The sequence below is a fragment of the Anomaloglossus baeobatrachus genome (genome assembly GCF_048569485.1).
Source record: "Anomaloglossus baeobatrachus isolate aAnoBae1 chromosome 5 unlocalized genomic scaffold, aAnoBae1.hap1 SUPER_5_unloc_11, whole genome shotgun sequence".
NCBI classification, from domain to species: Eukaryota; Metazoa; Chordata; class Amphibia; order Anura; family Aromobatidae; genus Anomaloglossus; species Anomaloglossus baeobatrachus.
Window position 1 is genome coordinate 345,897 of NW_027441786.1, and position 26,521 is coordinate 372,417.

Consider the following 26,521-nt stretch of genomic DNA (forward strand, 5'->3'; position numbering starts at 1 on the left):
GTTCCGGAAGATGACCTTTTTCAGCAGCAATGTCAACTAAAACCGGGGCTGGTAGAGAGCTACAAGCAAAGGGAAAGGGCTCCATCTCCCAATGAGAGAGAAAAACAGACATACAACAAAAGGCAGCTTCATTCAGCCAGTGGGCTCCGCTGCCTCCTTGACTCCCGGATGGTTTTCTCATGTTGGTTCAGCCATTCCATTACGTCTTTTGAAGCCTCAAAGAAATGTGTAGAATTCATAGCCACCACTCGGAGTCGCGCTGGGTACAGCATTGAGTAGGGAATATCCAGTTGGCGCAATCTGCGCTTGATGTCCAAGAATTGTGCCCTCTTCTTTTGGACCTCTGCTGAGTAGTCAGGATAGAGCGGCACTTTCTGACCATTTATGGATAGATTTGGGTTGTTTTTAGCTGCTCTCAAGATAATGTCTCTATCTCTGTAATGCAGGATCTTCATAAGCACCGTGCGAGGGGGGCCCCCTGGTGGAAGGGGTCGGGTAGGAACCCTGTGAGCCTGTTCAATCGCAAATAACGGCGTAAGTGTGTCTTTTCCAAAAGTCTGTGTAATCCAGTCTTCAAAATACTCAGCAGGCTTTGTTCCCTCCACCTTCTCCGGCACCCCTACTATGCGTATATTATTTCTGCGCAGGCGGTTCTCCAGATCATCCTGTTTGGCTTGGATGGCATCGATATTTCTGCCATATCCCTGCACCTTCTGCGTCATGGGCCACAGTACATCATCAATTTCGCTCACTCTCTCCTCCAGGGCTGTGGTTTTTTCAGCTTGCCGCTTCAAATCTTGTGTCACACTAGCCAAATCTCTCTTAATACAGCTCATTTGGTACGTGAGGTTATTGAGGGAGGTGTTGCAAATTCCTAGAGCCGCCATGACACCTGATAGAGTAGGTTCTCTTTGGGGAGCTGCAGCTTCCTGTGCAGAAGAATCTGATTGCAGGAGCGCCCGCCGCAATTCATCTATTGGGGGTGACGGGGGAGGCGAAGACGAGCTCCCCTTCCCATCCTCCATTGTGGCCTGTGGGTCTTGTAATTCCCGGGCATTTTCCTGCCGCTGCCTCTGCTGACCAGCATGGGATGACCCCGAAGCTGTCTCCCTATTACCAGAGTCAGATTCCGAGGAGCTATTCCTGGCATATTGGGCCAAGCGTCCTGCAGCAGCCTTCTGCTGTGACGCAGATGCAGCTCTGCCTCCCTTTCCCGCTACTCCAGCACCAGCAGCGCCATCTTGGGTGGCCTTCCCTACAGCCCTGGGTGGTCCCATCGCTTCCTCTCCCTTCTCCCTGTCTTGCTAAATTCTACTAAAAAGGGGGCTGAAAGACCGTACTTACGAAGCGCTCACTGATATCCTAATCAGGCACGAATACTAATATTCTTTATAGCAAGATACTATTTATTTTAATAGCATATGAATAGTCAATGCTACATATAGGCATAAGAACTATTTTTTAGTCATAGAATCTTATACAATAATAGAAATATGCATCAACATTACCGTTTGTTGCAGCAATCCTTCTCATTGGAGGGACTCGATTTAATGATAAGGAAACAACAACCCGGCCTCTTGCATCACAGGAACAGTGCGTACGTACACTTCAATGTCCTGGAAGGTTTCCCTAACATTAAGCGAGTCCGGTGTATTTTTATAGGAAAACTTTGTAGGTTGTGTTTAAATGGTCACCAGCATGTGACAGCTGAGTCATGTTCATATAACTTGACCATAAACTGCTGTGGGCACCAGCAGCTTCCTGCACATTTACTTGTACATCCCGCCAGTTGACAACTGACCGACCATAGTTGACCATAGTTTTAGTGAAATATTGCAATGAGCCGTAAATTTTATATGCAAGCTTCCTTATACCTGTCTTTAAGCCAACCACAAGTTTCCGGTAAGTGGAACTGTAAATGTTACTTCCTCATTATCTTAAGATCTGTTTGACATGTATTCTTTGGTCATAGTGAGATAGGTTAATCCAGAGGACATCTCTTTGATACTGAATTATTGATGGATCAAATAATATCTGGGATCACTATATCTTTTGATTATGATCCCTATCTAAATCACATTCAGTCTTCAGTCATATCACATTGGTATCACACTCCCCCACTGCTGGTGTGTAATCCCAGGGGCCCTCTCTGCAGCTTCTCACTCACCACCGCTGGCACTGATGTAACGTTGCCTCTGAACCTCAGGGAGAAAATGGAGGGCACTAGGATCCAGTTCACCTCAGTCTTTCCTTGGCGTCTTTCAGGCTGAAATCCCCACACTGACAGTGCTCCTCTTTCTGCCCGCTACCAGGATCAATTGCTGCAGCTCTGGCTCCCTTAGCAGGTAGGCTCTTTTTCCACCTCCGCACCAGGCCCCCTCCTTACTTCCTTGCCACCACAGGTCACCGTTTGTAAAATGGCTGCAGCTGATTGAAAACACAGCAAGGCACTGTAACTCCGTCCCTCCTCTCAGCTCTCCCGGTCGCCACACCGCACCCCCGACCTCTCCACTGCTTGTGTCTCTCTCCAGGGACCTTCAAGGGGTTAATTACAGTCTCCCCCGCTGGGATATATCCAGGATTCAGGATAACGGAGCTTGCCAGACACGCGTCCTCCTAGCTCCAGGCCATAGCCACGCCCCCTCCCATTGGACTCTTAGTCATCTCCCTTAGAGACTTCTGTAGGACCCGTACTCCGTACCCCGAGTGTTCCGGCTACCGTGCATCTAGGCCCTCTGGTGGGGTGATCGGACAGTCCCTGTATAGGGGTTAGCTCCGGGTTGCCTCTCTGGGGGAGTCCGGTGCACGGTCCCGTGAATCCACCTCCAGGATGTTACAGTAGGACACACTTCAATGCTTCCCACTTATAAGTGGGGGCTGTGTCATCCACTGAGTGGTCCTCTATGAACCTTGTGATAGAGGTCTGAACATCGGTAACACAGAGCTCATCCAGCAGCAACGACTCATTCAGCCGCCACGACCCTCTGGGGCCGAGAGAGAAGGAATCTCAATCGTACAATAGGCCGGCGCGTGGTGTGACCACAGTATGTTATTAATCCCAGTATGTTGGATCAAGGGGAGGGCATTGTGCTGTAATAGTATGTAGCCTATACGAATATATGAGTCCTGTGTGTGGGAATAGAAACTATAGTCTCTGTCCGACGGGTGTTTTAGTCTCCATGTGTCTAACAATTGAATGCGCAATAAAGCTTTTTTGATACATTTAATGGTAGTGTATGTAATGCTGCATTTCCCCCTAGAATTATCCAATGTGGGGTCAAGGGTAACATTGAGGTTGCCGCATAAAATTGCTGTACCTTGTATAAAGGGGATCGCGGCGTCGACCAAACGAGCAACAAAGCTGTCCTGCTTTTGATTTGGGGCGTATGTATTAATTATTATGAATGTTTGGTCCCCCACCTTCAGCGAGAGGATAATATACCTTCCAAGACTATCTGTCGGGCACTTTAAGATTTGATGTGGAAAGGATTTATGAATGGCTATCGCCACTCCTTTAGAACGGGAATCTGGGTTGTCTGAGGATACCCATGTCTGGTAATACTTATTTTTAATAATGGGGCATGTTCTTGTTTGAAATGGGTCTCCTGGAAACATACTATTCTCACCTTCCGTTTATGGAGGTGGTAAAGTATCTGTGTCCGTTTCTCCGGAACGTTGAGGCCCTTGGCATTAAAGAAGCGATGGTTAGGTCCGCCATCTATAAGAGGATGAGACATTAGAGATACATGAGAGAAGGAATCGAACACGATCAGCCCGGCCGCCAAAGGTAGAGAGAAGAAAATACTTGAGGTGGGTAGAGTGTAGCAGGGAAAAAAACAAAGAGAACAGCAGGCATAAAGACCTTGCACAATAATCTAAGGCGGACTTTGCACATTACGACAAGCCGATGCTGCGATGTCGAGTGCGATAGTCCCTGCCCCCGTCGTACGTGCGATATCTTGTGATTGCTGGCGTAGCGAACATTGTCGCTACACCAGCTTCACATGTACTCACCTGTCCTGCGACGTAGCTCTGGCCGGCGAACCGCCTCCTTACTAAGGGGGCGGGCTGTGCGGTGTCACAGCGACGTCACACAGCAGGCGGAAATAGCAGCGGAGGGGCGGAGATGAGCAGGATGTAAACATCCCGCCCACCTCCTTTCCTTCCTTCTCATAGCAGCCGGGACGCAGGTAAGGTGATGTTCCTCGCTCTTGCGGCTTCATACACAGCGATGTGTGCTGCCGCAGGAACGAGGAACAACATCGTACCTGTCGCTGCACCAGCATTATCGAAATGTTGGAGACTACACCGATGATACGATAACAATGCTTTTGCGCTCGTTCATCGTATCAAAAAGGTTTTACACACTACGACATCGCAAGTGACGCCGGATGTGCGTCACTTTCGATTTGACCCCACCGACATCGCACGTGCGATGTCATAGTGTGCAAAGTAGCCCTAAGTCCAAACAAATGTTCCTAGGGAATATATCCGCCTCATCAGGGCAGGACAGAGGATCCCAACCCATTTGTAGAAAAAAGATGTCAGACATAACCGAACTGAGCTCTAAATATACTTAAAACTTTAAAGATAGCCATAAACACCAGTAAAGGTATCAAATGCTTATGCAACATGGGCGATGAATAGACTTTAAGGCAACATGTAAAAGCCCTTCAACTTAAATAACTGTAGGTAGTATAGGTCATAAAGGCACGCACAGCCTCTGAGCTTATCTATGTTGTCTGCCGAGGACGGGCTGGTCTGCGACCCCTTTCGCCTCTCGGGAGTAGCCCCCTACTGGACTCTGCAGGTGGGATCGGCCCGGAGGTGCCAGTTCATCCCCTGGGGACCCAAGGCTGGAGCAAAGTGGTAGGCCATGCTGAAATGGAGATTGTAGGCAGATCCAGGCTTGAGATGAATGCCGGAAAGTCCTCTGGGGAACGTAAAAGACCCACCACTGTGAGTCCTTCTGTACCGATAGGGAAAAGGGCAATCCCCACCGGAACGGTAGACCCTTCTCTTTTAAGACATCCAGAAGGGGTTTAAGAGTAGAACGTTAAGCTAGGGTGTGCCTTGAAAGATCCGGCATTATTTGAATGGCAGAGCCATTGTATGATAAGTTCTGTTTCCTCCGAGCAGCTTGCAAAATGGCCTCCTTGGCGGCAAAAAAATGCACCCTGCACACAACATCTCTTGGGCAAAAATCCTCTGTATCTGGGGGATGCAGGGCCCTGTGGGCTCTGTCAAGTTCAAGAGGGGCTCCTGGTGGCCTCTTTAGTAAGTTATTAAAAATTGAACGGAGGACTGCAGGAATATCAGGAGTGGCAATGGATTCAGGAAGGCCCCTAACACGTTCCTTCTGTTTCTGTTCTCCAAATCATCTACATGCTGTTGGAGGGCAAATAATTGCTTGGACTGGTTCTTTACTGTCTCTTGGATAGATTGAATAGAAACCTGAGAATTTGATTGCCGCTCATCAAGGGCATAGACCCTATGGGTAAAGAAAGTTCAGTCCGCAATTGGATGAATTCCTGTTTACACTCTGCTACCACTTGATTGGCCAGTGCTGCAATATCATTCTTGGTGGGAATCGCTTGTAACAATGACCGCAGATCTGCCAAGGATGCCGGATGGTCCTTGCCCATTGAGGCAGCAGTATGAGACATGTTGGGATATGCACAGAAAGAGTCCTGTAGAGCTGGACCATATATCAATTTCTGCGTACCTTGGGGGTTGTTTATGCCTTCCCATGCCTGTGGCATTGTCGTAAGTCGAAGTGTGGGGGACCCGAGCACCCTGGGCCCTCTGTTCACGGGCATCAGTGTACCCCTATCCAGATCCCCATCTGGGCCTGTCAGGCTCTCTGCCCAGGAGGAACCCATAAACCAGCTCTCTGAATGGGTGGGGGATGTCTCCCTCTGGGGGATTCCCCTGGACTCATTAGTAGCCACCAGGGGACTATGTGGCCCCTCTCCGTCCCCAAAGCCCACTGTGGAGCTTGAGACCTCTAATAGGGGAGTGGGGCTGAGATTGTTGCCACAGTCCCTAGCTTGGGCCCCCTTCACCAGGTCCTACCGCAGTCAGAGCGCCTGAGAGCTGCAAACAGGCCATCCATCGGAGTTAAATGCAGCCCTTTCCTCCCCCCCTCCACAGCACCTGTATGCAGGGTTGATGGCTTCTTCTCCCCTTTTGCTCGGCGCGTTGACAGCTTCCCCATAGCCCGGGGCTGCAGCGGTGAGTCAGCGCCTGTGCCCGAGCGCATGTGCACCCTGCTATCACCGGCCGCAACCGTCCGATTCCCACGGGCGCCGACCGCAGGTGGGTTGTGAGGGCTCTCCGGTCCCAGCAGAGTCACAGCGGAGCGTGCGGCAGGTGAGGCTATGGCTGTGGATGTCCCATCCTCCAACACTGAACCGCCGGCCTGCTCTCCATGTACGCGGCCGCCATCTTGTAATGGCGCCACTGGATTTACCACCTCGCTCTGCGCGGAGCTTCTGCTGCTTCCTGCCGCCACCGTGGATCTGACTGTGGGTCCCTCTGCATCACGGGGGCTCCCCGCCGCTTCTCCCATCCTCCGGGTCTCCAGAACCGCTGCAGTTTCGGGCATCGGATCCAATACTAGTTCAGGATCTGCAGGCCTCAGCTCCCGCCCTGGCTGTGATACTGTCCCAGGCTCCCGAGAGCGGGTGAGATAAGATCCAAAGTTGCTCTGGGATGAGGGTGGTCATCTTGGGGTGCGAGGCTTGACCTTTTTGGTTGAAAATTTGCCCATTTTAGATGTAAAAACCAGCTTTATGGGGGATTATAGAGAGGAGCTCAAAGAAACAGCGTCTTTACTTAGTCATGTCCACCTACGCCTCCCCGCGGTCGGCATTTTCAAAAGCAGGAGAAGCCGCTAAAGCAGTGTGACAGCTGTGCAGTGCCACGCCGGTGATCGGTGAGTATGAGAGAGGGGGTGAGAGGGAGAGACCGACTGACAGAGAGAGATGAGTATGAGAGAGGGGGTGAGAGAGAGAGACCAATCGACAGAGAGAGATAGAGAGCGAGAGAGACCAACCGACAGAGAGAGACCGACCCACAGAGAGAGAGACCGACAGAGAGAGAGAGTCCGACCGACAGAGAGACCAGGAGTGATTTTAAACTATTTAGATAGTTCTCCTGGACATGCTGAGCATGCTCATTAGAACCGATCCGGTACCGCCGGGCCACCGCCCGTCCACGGTCCATACGGTTCGCTCCAATTAGCCTCTCCTGCAGACGGTCACCACCGTCTGCCAACCTTGCTGTTTGTGCCCGGGCCACACACCCGGACACCGTCAGTCTCTTTGCTCCTTTACCACTCTACTTCCTTCTCTTTCACTCTCCTCTCACTATCTCTCACTGCTACCTCAACTCCTCAGAACTCCACTGTCGCTTCAACTAACTTCCTTTTCCCACCTCCAGGACTGTGAACTCATCGGCGGGTGGTGCCAACCGCCTGGCTCCACCCCCTGGTGTGGACATCAGCCCCTGGAGGGAGGCAACAAGGATTTGTGTTTGGCTTCGGTGTGCTTGACTGGGGTGTAGGGTGTGATGGTGTAGTACCTGTGATGACCTGGCTTGTCCAGGGCGCCACATAAGCAGTCCTATAATCAGCATATAAATACTGGGGCTGCTAAGAGAATGGGTTAGTTTGCTCTCCCTTTCCCCTAATGCCAGTCTGTCTTCTATGAAATTGAATTTAGACTTCTGTAATTAAGAGACCTTTGGTTACATCATGTCAAAACCCAGAGCAGAAAGTCTAAAAATGTAAACACAAAATTAGTGCAGAAAGTACATGAGTAGATATCTCTTACTGGATAGAGGTGGAGGAAACACATCCTGAGGAACATCAGGATCTTCTTGGTTACAGTCCTGTGCGAGAAGAGGACGGGGACATCTCTCTGGTGTTGTCCTCTTACTGGATAGATCTGGAGGAAACATATCCTGAGGAACATCGTGGTCTTCTTGGTTACAGACCTGTGGGAGAAGAGGACGGGGACATCTCTCTGGTGTTGTCCTCTTACTGGATAGAACTGGAGGAGAAAAATACAGGGATTGAATTCATTCCTTACATACAGATAATTATAGGCCGTGTGTATTTAGTCCTGTCTATTACCTGGTGATGTGAGGGGCTGGGGAATCTCCATCATGACGTCCTTGTACAGATCTTTGTGTCCTTCTAAATACTCCCACTCCTCCATGGAGAAATAGACGGTGACGTCCTGACACCTCATAGGAACCTGACACATACAATGATACCGTCACCCCCGATCCCTTCATAGCGTTACTGTATAATGTCCCAGCATTCCCAGCAGTGTCACCTCTCCAGTCAGCAGCTCAATCATCTTGTAGGTGAGTTCTAGGATCTTCTGGTCATTGATGTCCTCATGTATCGGGGGGTGAGGTGGAGGCCCCGTGATTGGGCTCAGGGGTCTTCCCCATCCCTCAGACACAGGGGCCTGACAGCGCTCACTAGAGGTCTTCTTCACTACTGTGTAATCCTGGTTATGGAGAGACACAGTAATAAATCTCACTCCAGACATTTCCAGAGTCCTCACCTCTCCAGTTCTGTCCATCTGTTATTCCCATAGATAAGAATGATGTAATGTGACTTCATCAGAATCTCTCACCTCTCCAGTAAGCCGGAAGAGGATCTCTAGGGTGAGGTGTAATATCCTCTCCGCCATCTTGTCCCTGTCCATATCCATCCTTCACGGGGCAATCAGGAGAATTCTCTTCTATAGAAGATCTCCACTGAGAGGATCCGATATTGTAAGGACCTGAATGGGAAGGAGATGAGCCGATATGTAAAATACTGCAGATAATAATGGAGGTAAGAAAAAAATGTTATCATGAAATGTGCTATTTAAGTAGTAAAACTGACCCATAAAGGTAGCACATTATTTTTATAGCAATATAAATACAATGAAAAGTGATCAATTATCCATATTGCACCTAGAATGGTATCAATGAAAATGTCGGCTCATCAAGCACAAAACAAGTCCTCACTCAACTCAATCGATGCAAAAATAATAATGTTACCGGTGTCGGAAAATGGAGACACAAACTGATTTTTTTTACAAAAGTGATTTTTATTCACCACTAGAGATGAGTGAACCTGAAGTTCAGTGTTTGGTACAAACTCAGACTTTTCCAAGAAGGTGCAGAGATCGGATGCTTTACGAATGTAAACCACTCTCGCGAGCATCGCTGTGCTCGGGTGCGCTCGGTGCTCAGCCCGGTGTGAGCCGCTTGCAGTGTTTGATCGGCTCGCACTGGGGGTAACAGCGTGATCGGATGTAGTGTGCACCCACTATTTATTCACCATTTCACCATACTTGAACTTTTACTTAAACTTTATCCATTTAAAAAAAAAAAAAATCCTTCATATGGCATGTGGGCGGAAAAATAAAAGCAATTATTACTCCCGGAATAAGAGCAGGAAAATACAAAAGAGTAAAAACAAAAAATGTCCCAGTTTTTGGTTAGGAACAGAGCAATGGAATTAGGTATTGTTGTTTCTAACAGAAGCAGAGGGGCCCAGCATTGATTCATATGGGGTCTGTTCGATTTCCTTTTGTTGTTTATTTTAAGAATAAAAAAAAAAATTCACATGGCTCCTGTTCAGCCCCCGTGGATTACTGACCTGGCCTCTACACCAGGGGTCTGAGAATCGTTTTGTTCATCTCAAGACTATAGTGATACGGCACAGTGAGAGCGCTTGTACGGAAATCTGATCATGGAGACAAGTGTGACCGTAGCGGGGTCCCATGCACAATTTACCACCTATTTCTTGTATTAAGGCAGCAAAAGAGTGAAAATTAACCCGATTACAAAATGTGCCCACATTATATTTCACTCCTAAACTAGAAAAACTATGTAAATAACAAAGATCAGCTATTCTTTACTAGTTTTGGAGCTCGTAGGCTTTAATTGTTCATGCCATCTAGCACTTACTCTGCAGTGATGTTCTACAATGTGAGAGGAAAATGAGAGATGCGTCTTAAAATCCGAATATAGCTTACTGGGAGGTGGAGAATTGTCCGGAGGCTGTCTGTGTGGCTCTGTGTGCGGGCAGGCGGATGGGTGCGTGATGGTGCGTGCGGGCGGCCGGGTGCCTGTCAATGCCGGCGACCAGCTGTCTATCTGTCCTGATGGCCGTTTGCCTTTCTGTGCGGGTGCTCTGGCAGGCGGCCTGCTGGCTGCCACTCTGTGCGGCTCTGTGTGCGGGCGCGGATTGGTGTCTGTCAGCGCATACGGGCAGCCGGGTGCCTGTCAATGCCGGCGGCTGGCTGTCCCTGTCCCGGTGGCCGGCTCCCTCTCTGTGCAGGCGGGCTAGCAGGCGGCCTGCTGGCTGTCACTCTGTGCGGGCGGGTGGCTTTGCAGACTGCAGTAGCAGTGTGGTGGGTGTCCCAGTCTGTCCGCGGTCCCGGCTTCAAGTGATGGTGCCGGGAGTCAGCGCGTGCGCAGATGGAGCTCTTGGATGAAAGCTCCATCTGTGCACGCAGCGCTCCGGGAGTCAGCTCATGCACAGATGGAGCTCTTGGATGAGAGCTCCATGTGCGCACGCACCGCTCCAGGCGCCATCATTTGAAGCCGGGACCACAGACAGACTGGGACACTAGCCGCACCGGCCTGCTCCACCATTGATCCGCCGCCTCCGCTGCCACCACTGACCTGCCACTGCCACCACTGACCCTCTGCAATGCTGCCACCACTGACTTGCCGCCGCTGCCAGCACAGCCTCTGCCTCCTGTGACCCCGCTCCACCACTGCTGTCACCCCCCTCCGGTAAGACAACACCGGAGTATAAGAAGGACACCATTTTTTTTTTACTTTTTTATCTCTAAATTTGGGGTGCGTCTTATAAAACGAAAAATTCGGTACTTCCTGTTCCAAGGTAACTCACTTTTTAGTACCTGCATGGAAATGACAGTCAAACATGTGCACTAGTAGTACAGCCTAATGATATCTACGGAAGTCTGGGAGACTGATGCCACCTGTAGAGGTATGGCGTGTGAATATCTGATACTTAATCCTGGCTCTAGAGTGTCCCCACATAATTTATGCAGGGTGGACTTCAAAGTGGGAAAAAAAACTGGCGAGTATTGGGACTGCTTGGAAGACACATAAGAAATGAGGGAGTATATCCATTTTGAATTTATTAGTACGCCCGAACCAAGAGATGATTTTTTTATGATATGCTAGAAGATCCTTTACAGTATGTGACAAAAGCGCCTGATAGTTCATGGAGTAGAGGGAGTCTACATTAGCAAGGATGGAGATACCTAACAAATTTGATTGCCCTGGACTGGAACTTAAAAGAGAAGTTAATTTTGGCCATAGATACCTCCGGGGGGCTCAAAGTAACATTCAAGGCTTCTGATTTCCGTAATTGACCTTAAAGTTACTTAGATCCCCAAATTATTTTAACTCAAACAACATATATTATGACAGCATTCAGCTTTCAGTCATATGGATGGCACCGATGAGATTTTAATCACCGCTCAGTATACCGTGCTCTGGGCACTGACTGACAGCAGGTTCCAATGCTGAGTGGCTGTCAGTCACTGCAGGGGGAGGGGGGCAGGGTATATTCCGTATTTTTCGGATTATAAGATGCACTTTTCCTCCCAAAAATTTGGAAGAAAAATGAGGGGTGCGTCTTAAAATCCGAATACAGCTTACCGGGGTGCTGTTTGTGTGGCAACCGGGTGCATTCTGGTGGCCAGTTGCCTGTGGCTGCGTGCAGGCAGCCGGGTGCCCGACGGTGCCGGCTGCCTCTCTGTACATGCGTGCAGGCGGACGTGCGTGTGGGCAGCCGGGTGGCCATTGGTGCCGGCTACCTCCCTGTACGTGCGTGCGGGCGAATGTGCGTGCGGACGGGCGGCGGGTGCCTGTAGGTGCCGGCTGCCTCTCTGTACGTGCATGTGGGCAGCCGGGTGCCCGTCGGTGCCGGCTGGCTCTCTGTACGTGTGTGCGGGCGGGCGGGCAGCCGAGTGCCCGTCGGTGCCGGCTGCCTCTCTGTGCGTACGTGGGGGCGCCTGTGCGGCAGGTGTCCCAGTGTGTCCGCGCTCCCAGTTTCAAATGATGGCGCCGGGAGTCAATGCGTGCGCATATGGATCTCTTGGATGAGAGCTCCATCTGCGCACGCGCCGCCCCGGGAGTCAGCGCATGCGCAAATGAAGACTTGGATGAGCGCTCTATCTGCGCATGCGCCGCTCCAGGCGCCATCATTTGAAGCGGGACCGCGGACACACTGAGACACTTACTTTACCGGCCTGCTCCACGTGTCACCCGCCGCCACGGACCCGCCGCGGCTCCCACCACAGACCCGCCGCGGCTCCCACCACGGATGCCGCCGCGGCTCCCACCATGGATGCCGCCGCAACTGCCGCCACTGACCGCCGCTGTCACCACGGACCCGCTGCGGCTGACGCTTCTAACCCGCCGCGGCTACCAGCACAACCTCTGCCTCCTGTGACCCCCACTGCTGCCCTCCTCCGGTAAGAGGACACTGGATTATAAGACGGACCACATTTTTTTTTTTACCTTTTTTTAGCTCTAAATTTGGGTTGCGTCTTATAATCCAGTGCGCCTTATAAAACGAAAAATACGGTATGTGGTAATAACAGACATTTCCCTTATTTTCCCACCAGTATCGCTCGACACCAGCAATAAAAACTCAATGCTGAAGTTGGTTTCTTATTGGTCCAGTTTCTTATTCGGGGCTGAAGTTGGTTTCTTATTGGTCCAGTTTCTTATTCGGGGCTGAAGTTGGTTTCTTATTGGTCCAGTTTCTTATTCGGGGCTGAGGTTGGTTTCTTATTTGGATTTTTTTTGTTTTTTCTCTTTTTAGGTTTAACAACAAACGTAAAAAAATCACAATAATAAAGTAGAATACAGCGAGGAGCCCGGATGTGAATACTCTTAAAAGCAGCTACAAAAATTATAAAACTGGCACAAAAATGGGCATAAAAGTGGGCACCGAAGAACATTTTTGAAAGGGTTAAATGACTTTGGGTCACTGATCTCACACCATCATTATATAGTGATGTCTCACATCAAATTCAGGTCACTCCAGCCCGGCCCAAATGGGTTCTGGGCATCAGAACTGGCAGCAAAGTGAGCAAATAGCCAATTTTCACAGATTGAATAAGTAGCTGATGTTTTGTAAAGTTCACTTTCGGCTGATGTAAATGGGTTTGTGTCACTAATTAGTAATCACAAAGGGAAAGCCGCCATTGTTCTCTGATTTCAGTCTATGAGCAAATTATTATGGTTTTACCTATATCGATCAGTGGCCCAAGGCCATTTAGCCCTTTCCATAACGCCCTTCGGTGCCAGTTAGATGCCCATGTTTGTGCCAGTTTTATGATTTTTGTTGCTGCTCCTCAGTGTATTCACATCCGAGCTCCGCACTGCAGGGTTATATTGTTGTCATTTTTTATTTTTGTTGTTAAACCTTCTATTGAATAGATTGGTATATGGGAATGCCTTGGATAATTGAGTTGGAGGCTATATTCCCCTTGGGAATAATATATGCAGTGACATCAGCCATTTTTATTAAATGTATTTGGGTGTGTTTTGTTTTTTTCTCGTTCCTCCATTCAATAAATTGGTGTATAGGAATGCTTTTTGCTAGTCTAAGTAGAGGGAGGGTCGACAGTCTATGCTGGTGTCATGATTTTTGGGTAGGCTGCCTCACATTTAAGTTACAATGTTCACAATTAACTTTGTCAAGTAACAGGTGTATATGGTTTTATCTAATGGAATAGGTATATAAGGATGTTTTATGTATTGTTCACATGCCTATGATTAAGAACTTTGTTCGAAACGCTTCAGGTGTTTATGGTCTTTGTCCCCACATGAATTTTTTATTCTTGACATGCAAATAAATATTGAAGATTTTAATGAAGAGACGCCTGGTGCCAGAATTTTCCTTTTTTAAAAAAAAAAAAAAAACACAAAAAACTCCTGCCGAATACGAAACCGACTTCAGCATCGTTATAAAAGCAAACAAATAATAAAGACGACGACAGAAACAGAAAAATGAAGCCGAGAAAATACTGGAAAAAGACACAAAATTTACTGGAATGTCCGAACAAGAAAAAAAGATTTTCACAGATCATTAACCTGAATGTACAAAACAATAGGATAAATGTAAAAAGTTCACATTTATTAAATAATTTATAATATAATATATCCAGATAATAGAGCTATAGTGGCAGAATTTATTGATAACAATAAATTAAATTAAGCTATCTATATTGAATATAGATAAATGCTGACATAGTATGGAATATATATATATATACCATTCTATCTGGAATTTTCCAGAGGGTTACATCATGTGTAACATGCATTCAGCAGAATCACCCTACATGGATTTGGACAGCTGTATATAAACATGACACGGTGGGAGGGGCGCTCTCCCTCTTGCACATGTCGCCAGCTGTGCCAGAATCCATCCAGCCCACCCAAGATGAAGTAACACATGCTGTCAGGCCTACAGCATATCATCCTTGCCGTCCATTCAGGAACTAAGGAAAGATGGATGAAGATTTTTATTGATTTAGTATGGACTATTATTGAACTCTTTACGTAAGCTAACAAAGAATATTGTTTTTTTCTTTCTGTAACTGAATTTTTGGCAACCATTTTATTAGATTTATTAGATATAAAATACATCTATTTATTTTTACATTTTTTGAAGTTTGTCTTTCATGCGTTTATCACGTATTCGAAGAAAATTATATTTAAGGGATATATTTTTAACAATAAATAAAGTTCTTTAAAAGAACTGAAGTCCTCATTGGTTGATACCTTTTAATGGATAACTAAAAAGATGGTAATAATAGAAGCTTTCCAGACTACTCAGGTCTCTTCATCAGGCTCAGTATAACACAAGATCTGAAGAGTTGCATATTTATACACAACAGGACATAGATTAGTGCAGTAAATAAGAAAAGTTATGTGAAGCAGAGCGATCAGTATGGGAAGGGGGCAAACTGTTGTGGCCATAAATATTGCAGCACTTCATAGATAAGGAGTGTGAAAGTTTTATTGTCCTCTGACTGAGGTCTGGTCCAGAGTTGTGATGCCCCCAGATGCTCTGAGGAGCACATTTCTTAATTGATGTAAAAAGACATAAATCCATGTGACACCTTCATTCCTGCTCTGAATGTGTCACCGGTCATCATAAGTTTGTATTCCCATAGTCTTCTGTCTCTCTGGGATTTGAAATTTCCTTTCAATACCAGCAATTTCATGTCCATGATGCTGTGATCACGGTTACAGAAATGTTTGGCCACAGGTAGATCTATCCTTTATTCTCCAATTATGTGGTGATGAGAATTCATCCTTGTCCTGAGCTGTTGTCCTGTCTCCCCTACATACAGACCCCAGTTGGACATTTGCTACATATAATCAAGTACACCCCATTAGTTGTGGTGCAGCTGAAGGTCTCTGGGATCTTGTAGTCCTGATGTGATCTGGGAATCTTTATCTTGTCTGTTGTCAGTATAAATGGACAGGTCTTACATTTTTTCTGGTTGCAGGGAAATGTTCCTGTTGTTGTTGGAGAGGACAGGGAGCTTCTGACAATGCTGCTTCTTAGATTTGGGGGCTGCCTAAAACACAGAAGTGAAAGGTCTGGAAAAATAGATTTTAATCAGGCATCTTTTTGCAGTAATGGTTGTAGTTTCCGTACAGCTCCTCTTAACACCTCCAGATTTGGATTGTAGGTGATCACAAGAGGGATCCGGTTGTTTTCTTCTTTAGTTTTATAATGTAGGAAATGGTTTCTTGATATTCTGGTGGCTCTTGTAATCTGGTTTTCAATTGTTCTTGGGGGATAGCCTTGATTCAAAAAGGTCTTGCTGAGGCCCTGAAGGTGATTGTCTCTATCTGTAGTGTTGGAACATATCCGATTGTACCTGATGGCCTGACTGTACACAATAGAGTTTTTTTATGTGTTTTGGATGGAAACTGTCCCATTTCAGGTATGTTGATGGTGGGATGAAACTGACTAAAGTGTTTATGGAAGGTCTTCAGCTGCTCCTCAGACTCTGTCCAGATGATTAAAATATCATCGATGTACCGGTAGTAGGCCAGAGGCCTGATAGGACAAGAGGATAAAAAGTCACTCTCAAGCTTGGCCATGAAAAGATTTGCATATCGTGGTGCCATTTTGCTTCCCATTGCAGTCCCAGTCTCCTGTAGATATATGTTATTGTCAAATGCAAAGTAATTATGGGTGAGGATGAATTTTGTAAGTTTTACCACAGAATCAGCATCAATTCCTGTATTTTCCAGGAAGACTTTGCAAGCATTTATTCAATCCTGGTGTGGAATATTTGAGTACAAGGATTCCACATCCATAGTGGCAAGGATGGTTCCTTCTGGAAGAGGACCTATTGCTGGTAGTTTCTTCAATAAGTCAGTCGTGCCCTGGATGTGGATGGTTGTATCCCTTACCAAGGGTTTAAGTATACCCTCTACCCATCCAGAGACTTGCTCAGTGAGGGTGCCCACACATGAAATGATGGGTCTTCCTGGGTTTCCAGATTTGTGAATTTTGGGAACATGTAGAATGTGCCTATTCTTGGACTTACCGGTATCAGTTCATCAGCTTTTAAGGATATGTTAGGCAGACAAGAGACCAACTTGTTTAGTTCCTCGTAGTAGTCCTGTGTAGGGTCAGACTCCAATCTTTTATAGTAGCGTGTGTCCATCAGTTGTGTGTGTGCTTCCTTCATGTAGTCTGATTTGTTCTTCATGACTATTGCACCCCCCTAGTCTGCAGGTGTAATTATGATTTGATTTCTTTATTTGTTTTCAAAGATTTTATGGCCCTTCTCTGCTGGGCACTGATGTTGGATGGTTGCCTCCTGTGTGTGTCTAGGATAGTGGATTTTACCAAACGTCTGAAAATGTCTATATAGTTATCCAAATGAGGGTTGCGTCTAGGTGCAGATGTCCAATCTGACCTTTTCTTGGTTGTTAAGATCCATCTTCCTTCAGTCTGGGTGGATTCTAAATCATCTGCATCGTTAAAATATTCCCTCAGGCGTAGTCTCCTGAAGTAATCTTCCATGTCCCTGCAGAGTTCAGTTTTATCTAGAGCTTTAGTAGGACAAAATGAAAGTCCCCTAGAAAGCACAGCAAGTTCCACTTTGTTGGTTTATCATCAAACTACGGAACAATAAAATAGAGACATCCCTGTACAAGAAGCCAATTGACCGTCCAACATACCTGAAATGGGACAGTTTTCATCCAAAACACATAAAAAACTCTATAGTGTTCAGTACAGTCAGGCCATCAGGTACAATCGGATATGTGGGTCATTCCACATCAAGTGGACCAGTTTTAAAAACCGTCCCCACTCGACCTTCTCAGATTTTGCTGAAAATTTATAATGATGTACATGTATGTTTGAAAAGAGGTTCTGTAGATTTTTAGGGCCAGATCTCAAATACATTGGGCACTGTTGACCTTTCACTGGAGGTCCCACCAAGCCTGCGGCTTCAGCTAAGAGGATTTTGCAAACTTTGGCACATAGCCATTAGAGTTCTATACTGGCTATGATGCTGAAATTTGGCATACTAGCTCAACTTTTGCTGCTAAACACGATAAAATTATTACCGGCTATGACAAAACAATATTTCGGATGCAATTTTGTGTCAAAGTAGCTTGTAAAACGTGTCGCATAAAATTTATGCCTAACTTTTCCCATATATAACTCAAGACCAAAAACCAATAGTAACTGGTGCTTTGTCCTGTACACCAAACATCTACATGACTTTTCATTGCTGCAATATCACGGTCAAAGCATATGTATTTGTGGAAATATTCACACCCACATATGATGACAAACTTTAAAAAAACGAATTTTACCTATTTTTAGGTCAAATTTCTCAAAAAGGGTACCCTTAAAATATATTAATTCTGATATCATTAGAAAGAGCACATTTTTCTCTACAAGGATCAATGGGGTTTTTTTTGGAGTCTCTCAGTTTAAGAAAAGAAAAATGTCACTGAACATGGTGTTATTTATTAATACGCAATGAATGGTATCTGCACTATTTAAACCCTTGCGTTGATCCATGGTGGTTATACCACAACCAATTCACTAAGAATTGGTCTTATAATCCTATTAGCAATTGTAATAATGCTGTCTTTTGAGAATTGGCAGCCCCATTGCCTAGGAGCCATGGCCGATAGCCGTGCAAGGCCAGCCGCGGGCGGTCTCTATCACAGGTTCCGAAGCCTGAGGGTGGGTGTCTTTGCCTTGGATCCCAAGCCTAATATTGGGTATCTTTTGTTGATTCCCAAGCCATAATGTTCAGTCTAAGTGGTCTGGAATTGTTGCTTCAGCGATGGATCTGCAGCCCAGTACAAAAATTTCAAAAATTTTCTCAGCTTGTGCCACCGCAATGCTGATTTCAATATCAGCGCTGAATGGAATTTTTTTGGTACCAGTCAAGGAAAGTCGCCCTGTGATGGGCTTGGAGGGACAGCAAAGAGGTTGGCAGCTCGTGCCAGTCTTCAACACCCAACTGAAAACCAAATACTGACCACGGTGTATTTATTCAACTTTTGCAACGAGCAACTGCATGGAATCAAGGTTTTTTTTGTTCCAAAAGAAAAAATTTACAAAATACGGGTAGTTCAAGAGGAAAGGTTCAAAGATGGAAATACAATTGCTGGAACAAGAGAAAATCACCAGTTTGTGCCAATTGATGGCCATGGCTCCTAGGCGATGGGGCTGCCAATTCTCGAAAGACAGCATTATTACAATTCTTAACCCCTTCACGACCGCGGGCAGTAAAATTACGTCCTATTTTAACGTGACTTAACGACCAGGGATGTAATTTTATGGACTAAAGTTCATTTGATTGCCGTGGCCATAGCAACGGCTTTCAAATTATGTCCCCTGCTGTTTCTTACAGCAGGGGACCTTTGCTTCACCCCAGGGGGGGTGGCATCGCCACCCCCCATCGACGATCGATGTGATTGGCTGTTCAAATCTGAACCGCCAACCACATCTTTCGCACTGATTTCGGTAAAAATAATGCCGGAATTAGTGCGATACTATGAGATCCGGCTATGATGTGCTGTAGCAGGTACAGCAGATCATAGGTGGATCTCAAACATGCCGCCCCCAGCCCCTGCAGCACTGATTGGAGCGATCGTGCTATGACGCGCAATCGCTCCAATCAGTGTGCAGTGGGGCGGTCTGATCTGCCGGTGGCCGCCCTCCCCAGGCCTGTGCTGGTCTGGGGACCCTCCCCCAACATGTCTGCAGCGTGCAGCACTGGCTGGTACTAGTGGTACCACGCCACCGCTGCTGCCACGTCACGGAGCAGGAGCGGTGAGTATTGTGCTCACCTTGCAGCCCCTGCGCGCTCTTGTGATTGCTCCTGCGCGCTTCCGTAATAGCCCTTGCTCGTGCCCCCCTGCAATCTGCCCCCCCGACATCCCGATCTGCCCCCCCCCGACATCCCGATCTGCCCCCCGCCATCTCTATTCTGCAGCTCCTCCGGTATCTCCCTCCTCCTCTGCTCTCCTTGCAGCCCCTGCGCGCTCTTGTGATTGCTCCTGCGCGCTCCCTTAATGGCCCCTGCCCGTGCCCCCCTGCGATCTGCCCCCCCGACATCCCGATCTGCCCCCCCGACATCCCGATCAACCCCCCCCGACATCCCGATCTGCCCCCCGCCATCTCTATTCTGCAGCTCCTCCAGTATCTCCTTCCTCCTCTGCTCTCCTTGCAGCCCCTGCGCGCTCTTGTGATTGCTCCTGCGCGCTCCCGTAATGGCCCCTGCCCATGCCCCCCTGCGATCTGCCCCCCCCCGACATCCCGATCTGCCCCCCCGACATCCCGATCTGCCCCCCCCCGACATCCCGATCTGCTCCCCACCATCTCTATTCTGCAGCTCCTCCGGTATCTCCCTCCTCCTCTGCTCTCCTTGCAGCCCCTGCGCGCTCTTGTGATTGCTCCTGCGCGCTCCCGTAATGGCCCCTGCCCGTGCCCGACTGCGATCTGCCCCCCCCGACATCCCGATCTGCCCCCCGACATCTCGATCTGCCCCCCGACATCCCAATCTGCCCCCCGACATCCCAATCTGCCGGCCTCCCCCGTGATCTCTATTCTGCAGCTCCTCCGGTATCTCCCTCCTCCTCTGCTCTCCCCCTCCCCCTCTGCTCTCTCCCTCCCCCTCTGCTCTCCCCCTCTGCTCTCCCCCTCCCCCTCTGCTGTCCCACCCCCTCTGCTTCCCCCCCCTCTGCTGTCCCCCCGACCTCTGCTGTCCCCCCGACGTCCTCTTACCTGTCTTCACCGGCCGATCACATCTGCCTCCATCGCTGGGTCCTTCTTCCTGGGTCTTCTGCTGAGCTGTCCAACTTCCTGCCTGCTGCTGCTGTAAAGCTGTTCCTCCTGCTAATCCTCTGGGTACTGTGAGTATAAGGCTATGTGTCCAATAGTAAAAGGTCCCTGCGGATTTTTTTGCCTGAAAATCCGCGACTTTCGCGGCAAATCCGCACCCGCGGATTTGCCGCGGATTTACCGCGGATTTACCGCGGATTTACCGCGGATTTACCGCGGATTTGCCGCGGATTTTGATGCGGATTTTATTTTTTTTTTTTTCCCCATTCAAAACAGAAAATCCGCACAAAATCTGCACCAAACAATTGACATGCTGCAGATTGTTCCGCATCAAAATCCGCGGCAAAATCCGCAGCGGAAAAATCCGCAGCATGGGCACAGCATTTCCAAAATGCCATTGAAATGGCTTGGAAGTGCTGCTGCTGCAGATTTTCGGCAAATCCGCGATAAATCCGCGGCAAAATCCGCGGCAAATCCGCGATAAATCCTGTAGCGTGGGCACATAGCCTAACTTTTTTTTTTTTTCTTTTTATTCCTCTATCCCCTGCCCATTTTTACACCTCGTGCGTCCCGCCGAGCGCTGATCAGGGATGCAGATAACGTATCTGCATCCGTGGTCAGTTTTCGGCGGGACTTTTTTTTCCCGTATCCCCGACGCTTTTTGTATCGCATCAGTCCGTGCGCCCCGCCGAGCGCTGATCAGGGATGCACATAACGGATCGGCATCCCTGCTCAATTTTTGGCGTGACAAAAAGCATCGGGGATACAGAAAAAAAAGTCACGCCAAAAATTGAGCAGGGATGCCGATCCGTTATGTGCATCCCTGATCAGCGCTCGGCGGGACGCACGGACTGATGCGATACAAAAAGCGTCGGGGATACGGAAAAAAAAGTATCGCATCTGTCCGTGCGTCCCGCTGAGCGCGGATCAGCATCCCTGCTCAATTTTTGGTGTGACTTTTTTTTTTTTCCGTATCCCCAGCGCTTTTTGTATCTCATCCGACCGTGCCTCCTGCAACGGCCGATCAGTGCACTGCGTCTGTGCGTTTGAAAAGTCAAATGGCATTCCTTGTCTTCTGAGCCCCGCCATGCGCCCAAACAATTGATTTCCACCACATATGAGGTATCTGCGTACTCGGGAAAAATTGCACAATACGTTTTATGGTGCATTTTTTCCTGATACCGTTGTAAAAAGAAAAAAAAAAGCTACCTTGTTGCTGCAAAAATTTAAAAAAAAATAAATAATTTTCACGGTTCAACGTTATCAACTTTCAGTGGAGCCCCTGGGGGTACAAGGGGCTCACTAAACATCTAGATAAATTCCTTGAGGGGTCTAGTTCCAAAATGGGGTAATTTGTGGGGGAGCTCCACTGTTTAGGCACCATAGGGGGGGTCTAAAAACGTGACATGGCGTCCGCTAATGATTCCAACCAATTTTGCTGTGAAATGGTGCCTTTCTCTTCTGAGCCACGCCATGCGCCCAACAATTACTTTCCACCACATGTGAGGTATCTGCATACTCAGGAGAAATTGCACAATACGTTTTATGGTGCATTTTTTCCTGATACCCTTGTTTAAAAAAAAGCTACCTGGTTCAAGTAACAGTTCTGTGGTAAAACAAAAGAAAATTGTATTCATGGCTCAACATTATCGACTTCTGTGGGGCCCCTTGGGGCTCACCAAACATCTAGATAAACTCCTTGAGGGGTCTAGTTTCCAAAATGGGGTCACTTGTGGGGGAGCTCCACTGTTTAGGCACCTCAGGGGGTCTCCAAACGTGACATGGTATCCGCTAATGATTCAAACAAATTTTGCTGTCAAATGGTGCTCCTATTCTTCTGAGCCCCGCCATGCGCCCAAACAATTACTTTCCACCACATATGAGGTATCGTCGTACTCAGGAAAAAATGCACTATAAATTTCATGGTGTATTTTTTCCTGATACCCTTGTGGAAATAAAAGCTGCTTAGTTGAAGCAACAGTTTTGTGGTAAAAAAAAAAAAATATTTTCACAGCTCAACTTTATAAACTTTTGTGAAGCCCCCAGGTGTTCAAAGTGCTCACCAAACATCTAGAAAAATTATTTGAGGGCTCTAGTTTCCAAAATGGGGTCACTTGTGGGGGAGCTCCATTGTTTAGGCACCTCAGGGGGTCTTCAAACCTGACATGGCGTCCGCTAATGAGTGCAGCTAATTTTGCGTTCAAAAATTCAAATGGCGCTCCTTCCCTTTCGAGATCTGCCATGTGCCCAAACATTTGATTTCCACCACATATGAGGTATCTGCGTACTCAGGAGAAAATGGACAATACATTTTATGTTGCATATTTTCCCGATACCCTTGTGAAAAAAAAGCTACCTAGTTGAAGCAACAATTTTGTGGTAAAAAAAATTTTTTTTCTTTTCACGGCTCAACGTTATAAATTTCTGTGAAGCCCCCAGGTGTTCAAAGTGCTCACCAAACATCTAGAAAAATTATTTGAGGGCTCTAGTTTCCAAAATGGGGTCACTTGTGGGGGAGCTCCATTGTTTAGGCACCTCAGGGGGTCTTCAAACCCGACATGGCGTCCGCTAATGAGTGCAGCTAATTTTGCGTTCAAAAATTCAAATGGCGCTCCTTGCCTTTCGACCTCTGCCGTGCACCCAAACAATTGATTTTTACCCCATATGGGGTATCAGCGTACTCAGGAGAAAATGCACAATAAATTGTAGGGTGCACTTTCTCTTTTCTCCCTTGTAAAAATGAAAATTTTATGGCTAAAGTAACATTTTTGTGTTAAAAAGTAAAATTTTCATTTTTTCCTTCCACATTGCTTTGGTTCCTGTGAAGCACCTAAAGGGTTAATAAACTTCTTGGATGTGGTTTTGAGCAGTGTGAGGGGTGCAGTTTTTAGAATGGGGTCACTTTTGGGTATTTTCTGTCACCTCGGCCTCTCAAAGTCACTTCAAATGTGATGTGGTCCCTAAACAAATTATTTTGTAAATTTTGTTGGAAAAATTAGAAATTGCTGATGAACTTTGACCCCTTCTAACTTCCTAACGAAAAAAAAATTTCTTTCGAAAATTGCGCTGATGTAAAGTAGACAAGTGGGAAATGTTATTTCGTAACTATTTTGTGTGACATATCTCTCAGATTTATGGGCATAAATTTTCAAAGTTTGAAAATTGCGAAATTTTCAAAATTTTTGCACAATTTCCTAAATTTTCACAAATAAACGCAAAAAATATCGGCCTAGATTTACCACTGACATGAAGTACAATATGTCACGAAAAAACAATCTCAGAATCGCCAGGATCCGTTGAAGCGTTCCAGAGTTATAACCTGTCAAAGTGACACTGGTCAGAATTGCAAAAAATGGCCCAGTCATTAGGGTGTTTTAGTGGCAGGGGGTGAAGGGGTTAATAGGATTATAAGACCAATTCTTAGTGAATTGGTTGTGGTATAACCACCATGGACCAACGCCAGGGTTTGAATAGTGCAGTTACCATTCATTGCGTATTAATAAATAACACCATGTTCAGTGGCATTTTTCTTTTCTTAAACTGAGACTGCAAAAAAAACCCCAATGATCCTTGTAGAGAAAAATGTGCTCTTTCTAATGATATCAGAATTAATATATTTTAGGGGTACCCTTTTTGAGAAATTTGACCTAAAAATAGGTAAAATTCGTTTTTTTAAAGTTTTTCATCATATGTGGGTGTGAATATTTCCACAAATACATATGCTTTGACCGTGATATTGCAGCAATGCAAAGTCATGTAGATGTTTGGTGTACAGGGCAAAGCACCAGTTACTATTGGATTTTGGTCTTGAGTAATATATGGGCAAAGTTAGGCATACATTTTATGTGACACATTTTACAAGCTACTTTGATACAAAATTGCGTCCGAAATATTGTTTTGTCATAGCCGGTAATAATTTTATCGTGTTTAGCAGCAAACGTTGAGCTAGTATGCCAAATTTCAGCATCATAGCCAGTATAGAACTCTAATGGCTATGTGCCAAAGTTTGCAAAATCCTCTTAGCTGAAGACGCAGGCTTGGGGGGGGCCTCCAGTGAAAGGTCAACAGTGCCCAATATACTTGAGATCTGGCACTAAAAATTTACAGAACCTCTTTTCAAACATACATGTACATCCTTATATATTTTCAGCAAAATCGGAGAAGGTCGAGTGAAGACCACTGGTCCACTTGACACGGAATGACACATGTTCCAACACTACAGATAGAGACAATCACCTTCAGGGCCTCAGAAAGACCTTTTTGAATCAAGGCTACCCAAAAAAACAATTGAAAACCAGATTACAAGAGCCACCAGAATATCAAGAAACCATCTCCTACATTATAAAACTAAAGAAGAAAACAACCGGGTCCCTCTTGTGATCACCTACAATCCACATCTGGAGGTGTTAAGAGGAGCTGCACGAAAACTACAACCATTACTGCAAAAAGATGCCTGATCATAATCTATTTTTCCAGACCCCCCACTTCTGTGTTTTAGGCAGCCCCCAAATCTAAGGAACATCATTGTCAGAAGCTCCTTGTCCTCTCCAACAACAGGAACATTTCCCTGCAACCAGAAAAAATGTAAGACCTGTCCATTTATACTGACAACGGACAAGATAAAGATTCCCAGATCACATCAGGACTACAAGATCCCAGGTACCTTCGGCTGCACCACAACTAATGTGGTGTACTTGATTATATGTACCAAATGTGCAACTGGGGGTCTGTATGTAGGGGAGACAGGACAATAGCTCAGGACAAGGATGAATTCTCATCACCACACAATTAGAGAAAAAAGGATAGATCTACCTGTGGCCAAACATTTCTGTACCCAGAGCACAGCATCATGGACATGAAATTGCTGGTATTGAAAGGAAACTTCAAATCCCAGAGAGACAGGAGAGTCTGGGTGTACAAACTTATGATGACCGGTGACACATTCAGAGCAGGAATGAAAGCGTCACATGGATTTAATGTCTTTTTACATCAATTAAGAAATGTGCTCCTCAGAGCATCTGGGGGCATCACAACTCTGGACCAGACCTCAATCAGAGGACGATAAAACTTTCACACTCCTTATCTATGAAGTGCTGCAATATTTATGGCCATAACTGATTGTCCCCTTCCCATACTGATCGCTCTGCTTCACATAACTTGTCTTATTTACTGCTCTATTCTATGTCCTGTTGTGTATAAATATGTGACTTCAGATTTTGTGTTATACTGAGCCTGATGAAGAGACCTGAGTAGTTGGAAAGCTGCTATTATTACCATCTTTTCAGTTAGCCATTAAAAGGTATCAACTAGTGATGAGCGAGTACTAAAAAAATCGGGTGCTCGAGGCTCGGGCCGAGCATCCCAAGATACTCGTGTACTCGGCCCGAGCACCGAGCCCAATGTTATCCTATGGGAGACCCGAGTATTTTTGTGAAATGACCCCCGGCAGCATGTAGAAACCCTAAAAATAGCACAAAAGTCTCAGAAGAGTGCTCAAATGACATGGCAACAGCATGGGGAAGACCCCTTGAAGCATTTATCACTCAAAAGTCACAGCTGTGAACAATTTTGTCGGTGTTTTACGCCATTTTTACGGACTCACCAGAAAACCTTCCAAAATGACACCAAAATGAATTTTCATGGCGGAAATGTTAAGGGCACATACCCAATAGTGAGCTAGAGCTGGTGTATGTTACTTTTTGAGATTAATACATGAAAGATTTTACGTAAAACATTGTGTGGCACTCCGATGTCCCTGAGAAGAGACGTACATAAAGGCCTCTGAGTCTAATGTGCCTATTTTGAGGAAGTGAGTCTTTGTAGTATTTTCCTTTGCCAGGGCAGCCAAAAATTGGGAGGCTCCACGTTGTCCCTGGATAGAGTCGTGCATGAGGGCCTCAAAACATTAAGTGTCCATTGCCAGGAAGTGGGTGTATTATAGTATAGCCCTTAGGCAGGGCAGCCAAAAATTGGGAGGCTCCACGTTGTCCCTGGATAGAGACGTGCATGAGGGCCTCAAAACATTAAGTGTCCATTGTCAGGAAGTGGGTGTATTATAGTATAGCCCTTAGGCAGGGCAGCCAAAAATTGGGAGGCTCCACGTTGTCCCTGGAT

The 26,521-nt window shown here is 46.6% G+C and overlaps 1 protein-coding gene across 2 annotated transcripts in view; it reads right to left on the bottom strand.

The window, feature by feature from the left end:
• The window catches only part of LOC142258797 (uncharacterized), a 44,694-nt gene extending 36,135 nt beyond the window's left edge, over positions 1-8,559 (bottom strand). For both annotated transcript variants that reach the window (XM_075331392.1, XM_075331391.1), the window contains exons 1-2: positions 8,138-8,559; positions 7,836-8,054 (exon numbers count right to left, since the gene is read on the bottom strand). In XM_075331392.1, coding sequence (XP_075187507.1) covers positions 7,836-8,054; positions 8,138-8,270 — 352 coding nt within the window. In that variant the 5' untranslated portion in view covers positions 8,271-8,559. The remainder of the gene's footprint in view (positions 1-7,835; positions 8,055-8,137) is intronic.
• Positions 8,560-26,521: the final 17,962 nt, after the last annotated feature.